The 17,516-nt window shown below is 55.8% G+C and overlaps 1 protein-coding gene across 2 annotated transcripts; it reads right to left on the bottom strand.

The window, feature by feature from the left end:
• Positions 1-10,612, bottom strand: TMEM51 (transmembrane protein 51). 2 transcript variants are annotated; one of them, XM_068212768.1, is made up of 3 exons: positions 10,551-10,612; positions 2,342-2,789; positions 1-1,170 (listed from the first exon to the last, which is right to left on the bottom strand). In XM_068212768.1, the coding sequence occupies exons 2-3, from the start codon at positions 2,686-2,688 to the stop codon at positions 759-761; spliced, it is 759 nt and encodes a 252-aa protein (XP_068068869.1). In that variant the 5' UTR covers positions 2,689-2,789; positions 10,551-10,612; the 3' UTR covers positions 1-758. The 2 variants fall into 2 exon arrangements, with proteins under 2 accessions (XP_068068869.1, XP_068068870.1); XM_068212769.1 differs by lacking the exon at positions 10,551-10,612 and adding an exon at positions 5,553-6,228 and having other exon boundaries at positions 2,342-2,767.
• Between the last annotated feature and the right edge of the window lie 6,904 nt (positions 10,613-17,516).

Raw genomic sequence — 17,516 nt, 5'->3', positions numbered from 1 at the left:
CACAACATACAAAATATTTATTCAGACCAGTCTGCCTGCACAGGATGCTCAGCAGTGGTCTCACCACTGGCACACGCAGCTCCCAACCCCTCAGAGTCACCCGCTTGCCTCGAATGGAGCACAAAACACAACAGGGAAAGCAGCAGAGGCACGAAATCCATCCTCTCCCTGAGGAGCAGGAAAGGCCCCTTTCAGCTGCTTCCCACCAGCCCGCAGAGACCTTGGCAGGAGTCAGGGCTGGCTCTGGGCCACCAGCCCAGCACAGTTGGGAGCCAGGGAAAGCCGTGGTGCTTCTCTGGCAATGCGCTTCCCCTTCCTCAGAAAGAAAAGACACCTGAAAAAAGGAATATTTCACTTTTCCACTTGGAAAATCCTTCTGCAACATCAGTTTGGTGGCTTGGAAAAGTCTTACTGGAAGAGAGGGGGAGAGGAGATGAGAGGATGCACTGGGTGGTCTCATATCAAACACCATAAGTGACACTTTTGGCATGTCCAGCCTTCATTTACTTCACAGCAGCAGAACTTCTGGTGTTCAGGTTTCTTTCCCCACAGTCTTTTGTAAAACCCAGTCCCAGGGAAAATGAGTCCCATCCTTGTGCCACAGCACGTCCTCCCTGTGGCAGCTTCCAGGGAGCCCTGGCTGCTTCTGCACCCCCACACCAACCCCCTCTTGGCACGGTGGGTTTTAGAAAACCCTCAACCAAGCAGCATCACAGATTCCTCTTTTTTTTTTTTCTTTTTTTTCCCTTTTTTTTTTTTTAAGGCATTTGCTGGCTCACTGGCATTTTCTCCTGGATCTCCTCATACTTGGGCGGAGGGGTGAGGGGCTCTATCGTGACCGGGACGCTGCTGTTGCCCTGCGCCAGGTTTAGCCTGATGTCCTTCAGGTGCAGCTTCTCTGACTTGATCCTGCGGACCTTGAGGGGCTTGAGGCGCTTGCTGAGGCGGGAGCTGTGCCGGCTGGGCGGCCTCTCCAGGCTGGGCTCCCCGCCTGCCGCTCCGGGCGCAGCGCTGCCCTCCTCCAGCCCTGCCAAGGACTCGTAGGAGGGCAAGGACACGCTGAGCCTGTTGCTCCTGTCCGAGTCTCTGGGCTCGGAGTAGCCCGTGTTCATCACCTCCTCGTAGCTGGGCACATAATATTGGGAAGAGACATCTTCATCCTCTTCTTGACTGGAGGGGAAAGGGTTAAGTCTGGGTAGCACGTCATTTCAGCTTCATTGTGGGAAGGGGATGGAGAGGGAAGAATAAAACCACCCCACCCCACCCAAAATAGTTTTTGCCCTTCTCTATTATATGCCAGTTTCCTTTTGCTTGACAGAATAAATTGTGACCCCACCTAAGTTCAGACAGATTTTATTTTCTTGTGACTTATGGCCATATTTGATCATCACTTTCTCTGCCCACAGACCCTTTTCTATTACCCAGCAGTGATTTATTCCCTCAAGAGAATATCAGTTTCTCTCCTCCACTCACAAAATTCAGTCAAAATACATTAGAAAAGGACATCACCCCTGTCTTTGTCATTCTGATTTCTTATGGGTTGGGTACCTCGGGTTTTTCTGCAAAGAGATTCAACTCTATGCCACAGGTACCTGCACACAATACTTGCCATTTCTTTGGCATTCTGAAGTTAACTTTCCAATCAAACATGAAAAATCAGTTTTCTGCCAGCAGAGCCATTGTCCCCTCCTGTCCCCTTGCACCCCACACTGTCTCAGTGCTCCCCTGCCTCTCTCTGCACAGGGAGCCGTGCTGATGGACAGGTACTTCCCCCGGGCCTGTGTTTGTCCAGACTGTGCCTGCTGTGGCAGCAGCCTTTGCTCTGCCCCACAAAGCTCCCTGAGCAAACAGCTGAGCCCTGCAGACTTTCACCAGGTCTAAACTCCAAGGCCAGTCTCCAAGGCTGTTTGGCACCTTGGCTGCAGCCAGCAAGGCAGAGTCAGCGCCTCTCCTGCCCCTCTGGCTGCTCTCCCGGCGTGTGGCAGGAGCCTCCTGCTCTCCGTGTCACCCACGACCCTGCCCAGCGTTCCCTCAGCTCGCTCCCGTGGGCCAACCCAGCAGGAGTGGCACCTCTCCCAACGCTGCCCTGGCCACAGCTCTGTCTAGAGCCCACCTCACACGCCAACAGGGCTCCCTTCCACCTACAGCTGCATAAATGCAGCTGGACCCATTCCTTCCCCATCTCCAGCACACACCAAAACCCTAAACTACGGAATGTGCTTCCTTATTTCAGCACATGCTGCCTTCCTCTCCTTGCTCCAGATCTTCCCGAGTACCAAGTGTCCTTGGTTTCATTCCCACACCCCATCCCGCTCCCTTTGTCCCCAGAACTCCTCCTCACCTGTCCTCCTGCTGCGAGGGCTCCGCAGACACCTGGTGCTGCACGTGAGCGATGGCGAGGTCTTCGCTCTGCCTCTTCTTGTCGCGCACGTTGAGGCAGAGGGAGAGCAGGAGCAGCAGCACGCCGGCCCCCACCAGCACGTAGGCCACCGAGAAGGTTTTGCTCTTCAGGATGCCGCCGGAGCCGCGGTCGGGCTTGCTGCTGTTGCCGGCGTGGCTGCCGGGTTTGTCGGGGGGGCCAAAGCCGGGCACGAGGTTCCACACGGCCATGATGATGCCGAGCACCAGCATGCCCAGCCCGATGGCCGTCAGGGCGTAGTGGGACCCGTTGGCCCGGGACTGGGCCATGGCTGCTGGGGGCTGTGGCCGCGTCACCGCATGGCTCGGGGCAGGGGGGCTGCAGCCCTGCTGGCATGCGTGCGGCCCCCTCCCCGGGCAGGCGGCGAGCTCTGGGGACAGAGGGGAAGCTGTGGTGAGCGCACAGCGAACAGCAAAGGCTCTGCAGCCACCACGACACCAGCTGATCCAACTGACACTGGAATCTCACGCTGCCCTGCCTGAGGAGTGCATGTCAGGATAGAGCAGGGTAGGTGGATCCTTCCTGGCCGTTCTCATCCCCGTCCTTCACTACTTTCTCAGCTGTAATATCCACCAACTTTTGAAAGCAATCAAATCACTGATGTTTGCTAAGGGCTTAGGTTGCCTGTCCTTAGGAGTGTGATAACTGACAGCTTCACAGCACTAAAAGAAGGCCATCAAAATCTATTTCAAGAGCTGTTGTCAATGCAAACCAACTTGGAAATGCTCAGAACCACATCTCTAGCTGAACAGCTTCTCCTCTCCCCCTGTTTGAGAGGGAGCAGGGCTCCTCACAGCGCTGGCTGCCTGCCCTGGAACGCCTTCCTGCCCGGAGAACAGAAACCAAAACTGCCTCTCTCCCAGCCAGCTCGACCCTGTGGCTTCCCCCAGCTGCTGCTGGCAAGGGCTGCCGGGATGATGAGCCCTTGCCAGGGCCCCTGGCTCACTCCAGGCTGGCTCTTACCCTCCCCAAGCTGGTGCTGAGTGCCCCAGCTGCATCCCTCAGGGATGTCGAGCACGAACACTCCTAACCAGCCAGGCCAGGGTGGGAACTCCTCCTCTGACTGTTTTCTGAGTCACCAGAACCAAACGTGCTCGATTTCCAAAAATAAACACACGGAGCCACATCTCCTGCCCACTTGCCTCCCTGGCCTCGGGTCCTGTGACCCACGGGTGGGCAGCTTGCATCCTCACAGCAGAAGTGCCCCATCTCCAGCCCAGTGAGCCTTGCAGACTTATGGATGTGCCATGTCAGAGAACTCTCCTTCCCTCCCTGGCTTCGTTGGGCTCAAGGTGGTTCTGGTCTGTGCTGTCAGTGGTGCTATATCCATACACCCCCACACACCGTTCAGCTCAACCCTCCTGAGCTCAAAAGCAAAATGTTTGCTTGTTTAGCTCGAGTGCACACCCAGTTTGCAGGGTCAAGGGCCAGACTAAAACAGCACTCCCAGAAAACAGAGTGGCTGCAGCAGGAAAAGACACGCACGCAAGCCCGGAGAGGAGGAATCTGCAGAGAAACTTCCCTGCTCACTGCCCGTGCTCCAGCATGGCTGTGGAGACTCCCAGAGGGGTGTCCCAGCCCCTCTGGACACATTCCTGGTCCCACATGGGTCTGGGCAGGGTAAAGTCTTGTCCCCCATGGTTTTCTGGGGTTCTGGGACACCCAGGAGCTGCCGATCCCAGCCCGATGGGAGCTGCCCTGGCAGGCAGGGACAAGCCCGTCATTCCCTGCCTTGCCCAGCTCCAGCACGGGCTGCTGCTCTGTGCGCTCCTGGGGGAAAGAATCCACTGAGCCCAGCTTTAATTCCATCCCAGTGAGCAGCTGTTGAGGATGTGGAAAGCACTGCACCCAAAATGTCCTCACCTGGATCCCAAGAGCCATCCTCCTACCCAAGCGCTTCCAAGGTTTTGTTCTCTGCATGTGCCCCGTGGAGTTTTTCCCTCACCTGATGATCCAGCTGAGCTCCCATCCTTGCCACAAACACATCAGCCAGCCAAGACTTCACTTGAGAACAGCTGTGGTGGCCTTGGGGCAGGAAAATCGCGCTGCACCCACGGTGGGCACAGAACACACACACGGCTGGACACATCTACCCAGCCATCTACCCGTGGTGTCTAAATCTCTGTGCCTGCTCACAGCCTCTGTGCCTCCCCTCAGGCACCTCAGTCCTGGAAGTGGGCAGGATTTCAGCTCCTACGTCACCCCTGTGCCTGGAAGTTTTTTACAGATCCATTGCAGTGCTACCCATCAGCCCAGCAATCAGATTAAAGCAGGAGACTTGCTATTCCAGTCTATTTCTCCATTGAATTAGCTGCTCTCCTGGCTTCCCAGAGCTGTTCCTACCGCTGCTCCAACAGTGCCCTGACGTCAGTATCCCAGGAAGGGAGCTGCTGCTGTCTTCTGCCTCAGGTCCAGCGCTGTCTGGATGCTCATCCCAGCATCACAGAATGGTTTGGGTGGAAAGGGACCTTAAAGCTCATCTCATCCCACCCCTTGCCATGGGCAGGGACACCTTCCACTAGGCAGCCACAGCTTCTCTGGGCACCCTGTGCCAGGGCCTCACCACCCTCACAGGGAAGAATTTCTTCCTAAATATCCAGTCCAAATTACCCCTTTTTTACTTTAAAATCATCTCCCCTTGTCCTTTCACAACAGGCCCTGTAAAAAGTTTGTCCCCACTTCAGGTGGGTGAGTGATGCCTGAGTGCTTCCCCTTCCCCTTGGCCTGCAAACCAGACCCCTCTCCACCCTGTTCCCCGTTCCCTGCCTGCCCATGCCCTGCCCTGGCAATGATTTACACCAGGATCTCCGAACCATGAAACTCCTCCGGCACGGCTGCAAAGCCCGGGGGGCACCCACGCCTCCTCTGGGCTTCCCGCACCTCTCCCCTACCCCTGCAGGCTGCCGCAGCCCTTCGGGATGCTTTTGCGACATTTCCAAGTGTTAACTGGGCATGGGAAGGTTCGGGATAAGCCCGTTCTCAGTGCCACACGCCCTGGACGCTCTGGCACGGGTGGCAGGTGGAGCAGCAGCAGGAACAGCTTCCCTCCATGGGACACAGCCCGGGCAGGGCCAGCCCGGATCGTGTTCCGCATCCCGGTACCCCGGCAGGAGCTGCGGCCCCGCTGGGTGACTCACGAGGAAGCCCGACACCCCCTGCTGCCCTCACAGCACCCACGCTCCTCTGCCCTCCACAACCTTTGGATTTTTCCCTGCCATGACATCACCTTCCCACTCACGCTCCAGCAGCAGCACCTTTGTCACGGGATGGCGGGAGATGAGTCTGCAGTCCAGGGAACAGCTTGAACCCCGATGCAGTCACCAGACGTGGGATGAGCTCCAGGGCTTCCTCGCTCCCCAGGACCACGGCACAGAGCGACACAGCCCCTCGGAGCTGCCTCCAAAAAACAGGGTGTGACGCCGTCACCAGTCACACAACTCATTTTCTGGAAAATTCTGGGGGAAATTAAACCCGTTCTCCAACCATCCGAAGATTCCAGTCTCCTCTGTGTTAGATTACAAGGCTCTCCCTCCATCTTCATGCTTCCACCCAGAGAACCTGCTCATTAACCTCCTTCCCTGCTAATTTCTGGCCCGGCACATCCTCAGGAGCTTGTTTCTGCAATGGCCACAACCTCGTGGTGAGCCCTTGTTACACAGGGGTTCAACCCACCAGGAACACAAAACTCCATGTGGGAGTCTAAAAAGCAACAGGTCAGGACTTGTGAGGCATTTTCATAGAGTCCTAGAATGTTTGGGTTTGGAAGGGATCTTAAAGACCATCGACTTCCAAGTCCCTGCCACGGTTTCTCTCTTTTTGTCGCTTCTTGCTGCCCCTGTTACCCCTGCCCCAGGAACAGGGATGTTTCTGGCCAGATGCAGCCCAGGGGATGCAGGGAATAGCCAGAGAAATCCAGCTGAGTCACGAAAAGAAGCACTGCTGCTTATTTAGCCAATTTCTGATCATTTGGACAGATTCCAGCCCATTTTAGAGCATCTCACCAGGGAACAGGAATCTGGAGAGACAGCCCCACGCAGACTATCAGGGCTTTTCCACTTTTTGCTTACACTTCCTGCCTAGAGCACAAAAGAACACGTCCACATCTCCAATGCCCACAGCATTTCCTACAGACATTTAAGAGGTATTTTACCCTCTTTCTTAAATTTCGTTTTTAACCACCCCTCCTCAGCTGAACCTTGTAGACAGCACTGGGGGAACAGCGATGTTTTCCTCAAACCTTGCCCAAGGCTCTCCCACTCCAGAGGGAGCCCAGGGCCCCCAGCTCGGCCACTTCCTGCAAAACAAGGGCAAAGCCCATGCCCAGGCTCCGATTGCTGCAATCCACCCGGCTGGCCGTGGCCTCCACAGCAGAACAACAGTGACAGGGCCCACAAAACACCCCACTTCCACAAAGCCGGGCCGGACCGTTCCCAAGCCATATGCATCCGCCTCTGCTGAGTCCCTGGGAACTCTGGGCACAGTTGCCAAGGGTTTCTGAAGTGGCACGGATCACGCAGGCCACGGTAGCCAAACTCCAGAGCTGCAGTCATGACTGTGCAGCAGCCATCACCTTGGCCTTTGGAATGAGATACAAGAAACTGCCTTCCAGACTCCTTCTCCCCATAATTCCGTTACAGCCATGCGAGCAGCGCCTGCTGCGGTGGTAATGGACAGGGACAGGGAGTCCTTTTACGTTTGTGTTTCAGGACGTTGCCGTTTGTTCCTGGGGACAACGCCACCGTGGCCACCGAGGCCACGCTGGCACCGGCTCTCGGCAGGTCGGCGAGCCCTGCCTGTGTCCTGGTTGCTGTGTAAACACTGTCCCGTGGCTTTTCCTGCTCCAGGCTCTGGGATTTGCACTGGGACCAACAGCCACGCTAATGCTTTCAGGCCTGGCTCTGCTAAACCAGGGAGGGGGCCTTGGGGTGATGCCTAAGGTTTTTAGTTTTTTATATTTTACATATATTTGTAGCTTTGTAGATTGTTAATGCATGGCTGTAACTCCTAGTACTTTTCCTGTCTTTCTTCTCTACATTTTGGAACAACAAGCCAACCTTAGAAACATTTTCCCAAAATACTGTTTAGTCTTATTCCAAGAAGAGAATCAACTACAAGGATGTCCTGTTTTCCAAACAGAATCCGGACCAGAAAAAACAAAATTGGGGCAAAAAAAAAGCCTCTGGACTGCTTTCAGTGTGGCAGGACCCCAGAATTATTATCTAATCAACTAAGCTTTTAATTGGAGAGTATATGATAAGTATACTAATGACTAACCATATAAAAACTGTAGAATTGCTATACCACGTGTGATTTTTGCCATATTGTGTACCTGAAAGCTTTCAAGTAAAGGTTTGCTTTTACATCCACTCTAACGTTGTTGGGAAGATCTGTTCTGTTTTCCAGGCAACAGGGGTGCTCACCTCTCTCCAGGGAGCTGAATTCCTTGTGCACCTAGGCCTGGGAAAGCACACTTGCCTGGGAAAATCCCAGCACTTTGACTCTTTCTTCTTCCTGCTTTCCTCTGGACACCACCTTGCACCTCTGAGTTTGGAATTAAAAAAAAAAAACAAAATCTAATCTGCTGTTTCTGTTGAGATAAAGCCATTCCTCCGCAGCCTCCCCCTGGTTTTTGTTCTGGGACCTCTCCCCAGATAACAGCCAGACAAACACACCCTCCTCCAGAGCCTTCCAGCATGGGAGACATTATCCAGCTGCCCTTTTGATGTCCTCTGAAGCGGAACCCAGCATTCCTGCTTCCTCCCAGCCCCATTGGAGTGCTTTAAGCACCTCCTGTCCCACCACTGGAGCCCCTGGCTGATTATCTCCCCTTCCTGCAAGTCACTTGCCACTGGCTGCCATCGGCCTCGCCAGCACCGCCTTCTTCATCCTCTGCCTGGATTTCCAGCAACGCGTTTTTCCCCAACACATCATCACCTCTCCCCATGCTTTTCCAGCAGCTTCTCCAAGGAGTATGACCACAAAGAAAACCCACTGCAGATGGCCAAGGAGCCCCCAGGGCAGGAAGGGAGTGAGTGACGCTGGAGGACACAGAGCCAGCCCGGGCACTCGGAGCAGCCAAGCGACACGGAGCAGCCAGGCTCGGAGCAGCCGTGTTCCGCAAGGTGAGCACAGGTATTTTGATATGGATGGAGCTTTGCTGGGGATTATATTGCTCCAAGCCTCCTGCACTGCTCACACAGGATATTTAGCTGCTTCTACAGCGCCCTGACATCAGTTTCTGCCTGTGAAATACACTGGGAATGAGAGAAGCATGGAGCAGCACGGGGAGGCGGACACATACCTGGGCTGCTGGAGGGATCCCTCCTCCCAGGCTCCAGGCAGGAGAGCAGGCAGACAGCCTTGCCCAGCCCTGGCCCTCCGGCATCTCCTATAGCACCGCCACGGCGCCAGGCACCGGCACTCAGCTCTCTCCAGGGCACCAAACATTCCTCCTTCCCCAGCCACTTCCCTTCCCAAGGCTTTTCCAACCCGTGTAATTACACAGCTAAAATCAAAGGTGTTTCACACACTTCCGAGTCACCTGGGTCCAGGGCTGGGCTCACCAGCCCCACACCCACATGTTCTTCAGACACCGGGGAGGTTTCCCTTTCTGGCTCTCATGCCAGGACATCCAGGGCTGTGGACAGTTGCAGGATGCTTGGCTTTGTTGTAGAGGGATGTGTTGTGGCAGCATCCCATCTGGCAGTGGCCTAGGTCTGCTCCAGAGAGGCTTTAAGGAGCTGGAAAGCCAGGACCACACCTCCAGGTGCAGCTTCACCTCACCAGGCTCCATCCACCTGGAGCCAAGGGTAGCCCATCTCACACGGGACATGCTCATGGAGCTGCTGGTTTCTGCTCACACATCCACACTTCCCAACAAGCCCAGCTATGCTGTGCTCAGCGACGCTCGTCCCCACCACGTCACCTCCAAAAATCAAACGCCAACATCAGCAGACAACCACTCTGGGACACGCTTGGGAGACACCCTCGGGTTTGCCGAGCCCCTCAAAGCTCCAGGCCATCCCTTCTTCGGCAGGAATGGCACGGCACCGAGGGCCGAGCCCGCAGTGACCGGCGCTGGGCTCACGGACCGCCCGGCCCCGAGCTGCCCTGCGGGAATGTCCTTCTCCTTGGCTTTGTTTGCTCTCCCAACAGCCTGGCTGGCACACCGCTCCCGCACCCTCCCGGGGACGGACATCGCCACCGCGGGCCCGTGATCCGTGACACTCCCGCCGGGCTGCCAGCCGCGGGCACCGGCAGCGGGCTGGGCTCGGCCCGGGGGACTCCTTGGCCCCCTCCCCGCTGCTGGTCCTCCCCCAGAGCGATGGTTCCCGAAACCGCAGCCACTCTTCCACCGCTCCTAGCACGGCCAGCCCGGCGCCTGCCAGGGCTGCCGAGGAGCCCCAAGCCCACGTGTCCCCAAGGGGTGACCCCAAGGCACCGCCGCTCCCCAAACGCCGCTCCGACCTCCCCATGCGCGTCCCCGCTTTGGGGGGGTTTGCTCCTGCTTGGAGGGGCGCTGCCCTCCACTTTGCAGGTGTCTCCCCGAGCTTTGGAAGTGATCCTGCTCAGCCCGAGCCGCACCCGGCTCCGACTCCCCTCCGGTCCCGATCCCGGTTCCGTTCCTGGTCTAGTTCCCGGTCCCGTTCCCGGTCCCGTTCCCGGTCCCGTTACCGGTCCGGTTCCCGCTCCCGTTCCTGGTCCTATTCCTCGTCCCGTTCCTGGTCTAGTTCCCGGTCCCGTTCCCGGTCCCGTTACCGGTCCGGTTCCCGCTCCCGTTCCTGGTCCCATTCCTCGTCCCGTTCCTGGTCTAGTTCCCGGTCCCGTTCCCGGTCCCGTTCCTGGTCTAGTTCCCGATCCCGTTCCCGGTCTCGTTCCCGCTCCTGTTCCTGGTCCCATTCCTCGTCCCGTTCCTGTTCTAGTTCCCGGTCCCGTTCCCGGTCCCGTTCCCGGTCTCGTTCCCGTTCCCGGTCTCGTTCCCGCTCCCGTTCCTGGTCTCGTTCCTGGTCTCGTTCCCGGTCCCGTTCCCGGCGGGACTGAGCCCAGCCCGCCCCGCTCCCGGTTCCCAGAGCTCCGAAGGGTCCCAGAACAGAGGGTCCCGTCCCCTCCCGGCTCCCCAGACCCCCCGTACCTCCGGCGGCGGCTGCGGTGGGTCCTGCGGGGCCGCTCCGCCCTCCCCGGCCCGGCCCTCCGGGGCGGCGCTTCCCGGGACCGGCCCCGCCGTCCCCGCCCCGGGCACCGGGGTCCGTTCCGGGAACTGAGACTTCCGAAAGCAGTCGGGACGCTGCCCTCAAACCACTGGGGAGACCCCCCCAAAACCAGGTGTGGGTCACACTGGGGATGCCGATCGCGTCACCCCCTCGGAGCAGTTGCAGCCCCTGCTTGATGCATCACAGCCCCACCTCTCTGCTTTCATAGATCCCGGAATGGTTTGGGTTGGAAAGGACCTCAAAGCTCATCCCGTTCCGCCCTGCCATGGGCAGGGACACCTTCCACTAGCCCAGGTTGCTCCACACCTCATCCAACCTGGCCTTGGACACTTTCGGGGATGGGGAAGCCACAGCTCCTCTGGGTAACCTGAGCCAGGGCCTCACCAACCTCCCATGGAAAAATCTAATCCCAACACCTAATGAAAGTTTTAGTTTTTATTCTACAGTTTAAAACCCATCTTGCAATGGACCTGCTTTGTAAAACTCTTGTAGCAATGAGCGGAACTTTTACTCAATCAGTTGCAAGCTTTGTTTGCAGAAGCCCCATTTTGAGGAACTCCAATCACTCAGGCTCATCACTGCATTCAACAGAGCAAAGCCAAGCTTGCACTCACAGGGAGCCTGGAAAGTGCTTTTTGTCAGTCTGCTGCCCTCTATAAACATTCCCAGTTAACCACTTGTGTGCTGGGAAGAGCCGTTTCAGGCATGGCCCTCACCATGGCTCCTGGCCACACGCCTTGGCCTCATAGCCAGACATTCCCATGGTTTCCAGACTGAACCACGGGGTGCAGAGCTGGGCTCTGGCAAACCTCAGTACAACTAACGCCGTGTCCAGTGTCACCTCTCCTTGGCTGCCATCCCAGCAGCAATGAGGATGTGTTTTTCCAGGCTCTTCTCACACCCAGCTGTAATAATAAACACCACCAAGGACTCAAATCTTGTCAGAGATGATACTCAGGGTGGGTTTTTTCCTGATCCAAGCAAAAAAACTGCATCACTATGCTGCTGGACCAGCCACTGCAGTTTTTCCTGTCCCTTAAGCCCTGCGAGACCTTGTGGAGGCAAAAGCCATCGTGAACCAAATGAAACTTGTCACATCACCGGGCGTGACTCAGCTCCACAGCCCTGCCTTGGGGCCACTGGTGTTCGGGATGCTTGGGAAAGCCCCGCTGCTTCCCTGCATCTCTCCCTAGGAGCACAATCCCACATGGAGCTGATGGTATTTTCCACTGACTCACCTGCCCGTGATATCTCCCCTCTCTAATCAAAGGGCAATTCCAAGAGCTGTGCTATAAAAAGAAACAATTATTAAACATAACTGCATTTTTTTCCCCCTTGGATGGATTGTTTTGCATTTTTCGGCTTGGCCACCGGCTCAGGCAAATTCACCCCACTTCAGGTGGATTTTCCCCTCTCCTTCTCCACCTTCCTGTGTCAAACACAAACCTGATATCCCAAGCAGCTCCGGCAGTCAGGAGACACAACAGGGAATTGTTTTCTCTGTAAGAAAGCGGGGGGAACACGGACTTCACACAGTGACTGTCACCAATCCGGCGCAGGGAGAGCTCTGTGCCCGAGCCAGGTCACCCCCCTGCAGAGGCCCTGGAGACCGTGAGCACAGAGGGGACATTCATAACGTAGTTCCTCGGGTTCCCACTTCACAAAGCTGAATTTTGGCCAGGAATGGGCTTTTCAGTGGCAGTGGAGCAGGCTCAAGGAAGGGGGGCTTGCCTTCACCCCTTGGATGGCTGCTAAAGCACCTGCCTCTCCCTGACACACATTCTCTGTGGGATAATGTATTCACATCCACCCCTTGGGCTCATTTCCCTTTCCAGCTCTGCAGCCATCCCAACGTGGGGATTATCTCCGGCAGCTCAAATCTTTCCCCTGCAAACACTCCCTGCCCAGTCCTAGGCTGGGACTTCTCCAGGGTGATTATCCAGCCAGGTATGCAGGGTACAGAGCACAGGAATGCCAAGGAGGAAACTGGAGCCCCACCAGAGCCACCAGCAGGCAACAAAAAGGGCCTTTCAGAGGAGCATCTGATGCCCTGCTACGTGCAGAGGTGCCAGGGGCTCACATTATCCTGCCTTAGAAATTGCTCACTGGCACATTTCCCTGCTTTTTCCTGCTCAAAGGTGCTCAACATGTCCATTGGAAGCCTGGACATGTTCCTGGATTCCTCCAAAACTTCCCAACAGTGAGCCAGAAGCACTGCTCCAACTGACTCCTGGATACCCACAGCTGGATGGCTTGTCCTGAAAGAGGTAAAGCCCATCCCTGGGAGTCAGGTCAGTAGAGCCACCAGACTGCACATTTACATTATACTGTAATTATTGTAATAATTACTGTTATAATTACTGTAAAGCCATGGAGTGATAGGACAAGGTGAAATGGGATCAAACTGGCAGAGGGCAGATCTAGATTAGATATGAGAAAGAAATTCTTCCCTGTGAGGGTGGGGAGGCCTTGGCACAGGTTGCTCAGAGAAGCTTTGGCTGCCCCATCTCTAGAAGTGCTCAAGACCAGGCTGGATGGGGTTTAGAGCAAACTGGGATAGTGGAAGCTGTCCCTACCCATGGCAGGGGGTGGGATGAGATGGTCTCTAAGGTCTCTTCCTATCCAAACTATTCTGTGATTTAATGATTAATGGAGTTAACAGCTAATAAACACCAGAAATATAGTATACATCCATATATAAATGTATAATGGAACATGGCAGGGCCCCAGCTTTGGCCCCAGGATGAAAGTCCATCCCAGCCTGCTCCATGATGGGCTTCCTCAGATCCCATTCCCAGCCCACACACACCGCTCTGTACTTTTCTCTCTCTTCCTCATTCCTTAGCTCCTGCACCCCAATTTAGAGTCCCTGACGGGCTGCAGGCTGGGAACTTGCCATGCAAGTAGGAAAAAAGAGGAAAAGCAGCCACGTGGGAGGCATTTCCACACGCTCCCGGTGGGAGGGTGTGACCTGCCAGCATCTCCTGGCGGGGTGAGGATCCGGTGTCCCGGGGCTGCCGGGACCCGGCGGTGCCGGTACAACCAGTTCAACCACCGTGCCAGGTCACCGTCTGCTGCTTCAAGCACGTCTGCAGCTGGAAAACAGTGTAAATAAAGCCACTGTGTTCACTGTAATGACAGTAAATAACCTGCTGCTTCCTCCTGGAGCTGCTCCGGGGGCTGCTGCATCCCATCAGTGGAGCTCTGGCTTGGGCAGGACTTGGGAACAGGAGACCCAGGGCTTGAGGAGAGCACAGCTGGAAGAGAAGGGCTACGGTGGTGTTGTGAAGATGGTTATTTAAAAGAGTTGAGCAGAGATTAATGTAGCTTTTCAAAATTAGGAGCAGATGGTGAATGAGGGCTGTTGTCCAAGAACAGGAAAATGCTGGGAGATCAATCACTAGCAGTGATAAAACTCCAAGGAAACCGTACCTGGATATGAGGCCTTATCACAGCTCCAGTGTCCCAGTTGGATGGAGTGGAGCCACCCGTGCTCTGCTGGTGCTCGTGGCTGTGTCAGGTCGGGGCAGTGGGAAGCGAAGACAGGGGCTGAAGTGGGGAGTGGCAGAGCAGGATGTCCCAAAGGATGTCTGCAGTGAGGGACACTGCCAGGCACTGCTGCATCCCCTGGGCTGCGCAGGCGAGGACTCGAGGACACTGCCAGTGCTGGCTTTGTACATACAAAGCAGCACCAGTGGAAAACTCCTCCAGGGAAAACACTGAAAATAGGTGAACTAATGACAGGCACATTCCCAAATTTTCAGCAGTCCTGAGCAATAAACCAGCAGCCTCAGCAGCAGCCCTTGACACCAGCTTTTGGGGAGATCACCATCACCCACACTCTGTGACCCACCCCATGCCAAACCTCACCAAGCTCCTGATGATTTATTCAGCTGTTTGGGGTACATCGGTTTAGCTCTTTATCACCAAAAATCCAGCCTGGGGAGATCACCAGCTAAAGCTGTGGGGTGAGTCAGTGCAGAGGCAGGAAATGTCCCAGACTCACCCCTGTTTCCCTGCTGTGACCTCTCAACCCCATTCCTGATCCACAGGTTACCAGGGCAAGGCTGTGGCACGGCAGGCAAACCCAGGTGCTGTTGTAATGCCACCCAGAGATGATGCCAGCACTGGCACAGCTGCCTTACACACCAGGAGGTGCTGGGGACAGCACCCTCTGTGGGGTACCCCGGCCATCCCACACAACCCCCCATGCCCCCACCTGCTCTTGGGTTATTTGCCTTTCTCAGTCTAAAGTCCTCGCCAGAGAAAAGGCTCTTGTGAGCGTCGGCACCACACCGTGCGCGGTGCAAAGTGCACCGACGCGGGCGGGCACACCTAAAACAAACACAGTTTTGCTTTAGTTCCTCCGGGGCGGAGGAACTCAGGGACTGCTCACACGGTGGCAGCAGAGCAGCACGGTGCTGCACAACCAGCACGGCGGGGATGCAGCAGGGATGGGGATGATGTGGGATGCAGCAGGGATGAGGAAGATGTGGGATGCAGCAGGGATGGGGATGATGTGGGATGCAGCAGGGATGGGGATGATGCGGGATGCAGCAGGGATGAGGATGATGTGGGATGCAGCAGGGATGAGGATGATGTGGGATGCAGCAGGGATTGGGATGATGCGGGATGCAGCAGGGATTGGGTTGATGCGGGATGCAGCAGGGATGAGGATGATGTGGGATGCAGCAGGGATGAGGATGATGTGGGATGCAGCAGGGATGGGGATGATGCGGGATGCAGCAGGGATGGGGCTGATGTGGGATGCAGCAGGGATGAGGATAATGCGGGATGCAGCAGGGATGGGGCTGATGTGGGATGCAGCAGGGATGGGGATGATGTGGGATGCAGCAGGGATGAGGATGATGCGGGATGCAGCAGGGATGGGGATGATGTGGGATGCAGCAGGGATTGGTCTGATGTGGGATGCAGCAGGGATGGGGCTGATGTGGGATGCAGCAGGGATTGGGATGATGTGGGATGCAGCAGGGATGGGGATGATGTGGGATGCAGCAGGGATGGGGCTGATGTGGGATGCAGCAGGGATTGGGATGATGTGGGATGCAGCAGGGATTGGGCTGATGTGGGATGCAGCAGGGATTGGGATGATGTGGGATGCAGCAGGGATTGGGCTGATGTGGGATGCAGCAGGGATGAGGATGATGCGGGATGCAGCAGGGATGAGGATGATGTGGGATGCAGCAGGGATTGGGATGATGTGGGATGCAGCAGGGATGAGGATGATGTGGGATGCAGCAGGGATGGGGATGATGTGGGATGCAGCAGGGATGAGGATGATGTGGGATGCAGCAGGGATGGGGATGATGCGGGATGCAGCAGGGATGGGGATGATGCGGGATGCAGCAGGGATGGGGATGATGTGGGATGCAGCAGGGATTGGGCTGATGCGGGATGCAGCAGAGATGAGGCTGATGTGGGATGCAGCAGGGATGAGGCTGATGTGGGATGCAGCAGGGATGGGGATGATGTGGGATGCAGCAGGGATTGGGATGATGTGGGATGCAGCAGGGATTGGGATGATGTGGGATGCAGCAGAGATGAGGATGATGTGGGATGCAGCAGGGATAAGGATGATGTGGGATGCAGCAGGGATGGGGATGATGCGGGATGCAGCAGGGATGGGGATGATGTGGGATGCAGCAGGGATGAGGATGATGTGGGATGCAGCAGGGATGGGGATGATGTGGGATGCAGCAGGGATGGGGCTCCTGCAGCCTCCATTGCCAGGGAAGAGCAGGTTGGGAGGACAAAACCACCAAGAAGCCCCCCCTCAGCCCAGGACATCACAGACACACGAGTGTGGCCCCTCTCCTTGCCATGGCTTGGGTGCAGGAGGTGACTCATATCACCCTACACAGGGTCTGCCACGGTTGCCACAGCACAAGGGCAGAAGCCTTACCAGAATTGGTGTGGCACTCTGACACATTCCTGGCTCCCAAAACTTTTAAAACCACAGATGGGATGGATGAGCACCCACACCCCATCCCCTGCACAAAGGACAACACCAAATCTCAGCAGGGAACTGCTCCAAGTGCAGCAAATCCCACCATGGTCTGTGCCCAGCTCATGTTTGCTGTGCTCAGCAGTTGCCATTTAATGCCACCTGTAGCTCCCATTAACGCTGGATTCCAGCTGCAGGTGATGGAGTTGGAGAGCCAGCTGGCTTCTCCTGAGTTTTTCCTATTTTCTTTTGTTCCAGCTCTCCCCATTTCAGACTATGGTGGCTCTTACCTGCTCTGTAGCTGCTCCCAAACCCAGGAGGCTGTTTCTGTCAGGAAAAAAAAAAAAAAGAAGAAAAGGTGTATCTCTTGATCTGTACCTTGATTATGGGCTTGAAACTCATTGTAGGTTGCCTTTGCTCCAGCCTGCAAAACAGCCATTGACCCCAAAATAGCATCAGGTCCCACTGGAAGTGCTGGCACAGCCCTACTGGTGACCAATGTCATCTGAATGATAGTAAAATAATAATTTATCAACCTCTACATTGATAACAATAATTTATCCAGTTGGAGGACAACACTTTCTGATTTCTCTCCATTGTCTGCAGCTCTTCTTCTCATTATATTTTCCATATCCGAGTGGGACATCTCCTGGTTCTCCTTCCTTACCTTAAACTCTTGAAATCCCCATTTCATACAGATGCAGACAGGCCCAGCCTCCTGCCAGCATTACTGCATCCAGGAGCAGACATTTGGCTGGGAGCTGGTCCTGGGAAAAGCTGGCCCAGCCTTCTCCTGAATCCTCCCGTCACCCCAGAGCCCACGAAATTCACGTGGCACTCAGGGTGTCCTGCACCCTGGTGCCACGACAGAGATGCCAACACCCGTCCAGGCTCTCCAATTAAACCACATGGAGTTCATCCA

This window comes from Anomalospiza imberbis, chromosome 23 (assembly GCF_031753505.1).
Source record: "Anomalospiza imberbis isolate Cuckoo-Finch-1a 21T00152 chromosome 23, ASM3175350v1, whole genome shotgun sequence".
Taxonomy (NCBI): domain Eukaryota; kingdom Metazoa; phylum Chordata; class Aves; order Passeriformes; family Viduidae; genus Anomalospiza; species Anomalospiza imberbis.
Note: the sequence above shows the minus strand (reverse complement) of the source record. Positions and strands in the feature narration are given on the sequence as shown.

Bases quoted from the DNA above. Each gene is read 5' to 3' on its own strand.
- TMEM51 (XM_068212768.1), bottom strand. From the start codon at position 2,688: ATGGCCCAGTCCCGGGCCAACGGGTCCCACTACGCCCTGACGGCCATC. The intron at 1,171-2,341 runs GTGAGGAGGAGT...TTTCCCCTCCAG, and splicing joins CCCTCGCAGCAGGAGGACAG to TCAAGAAGAGGATGAAGATG.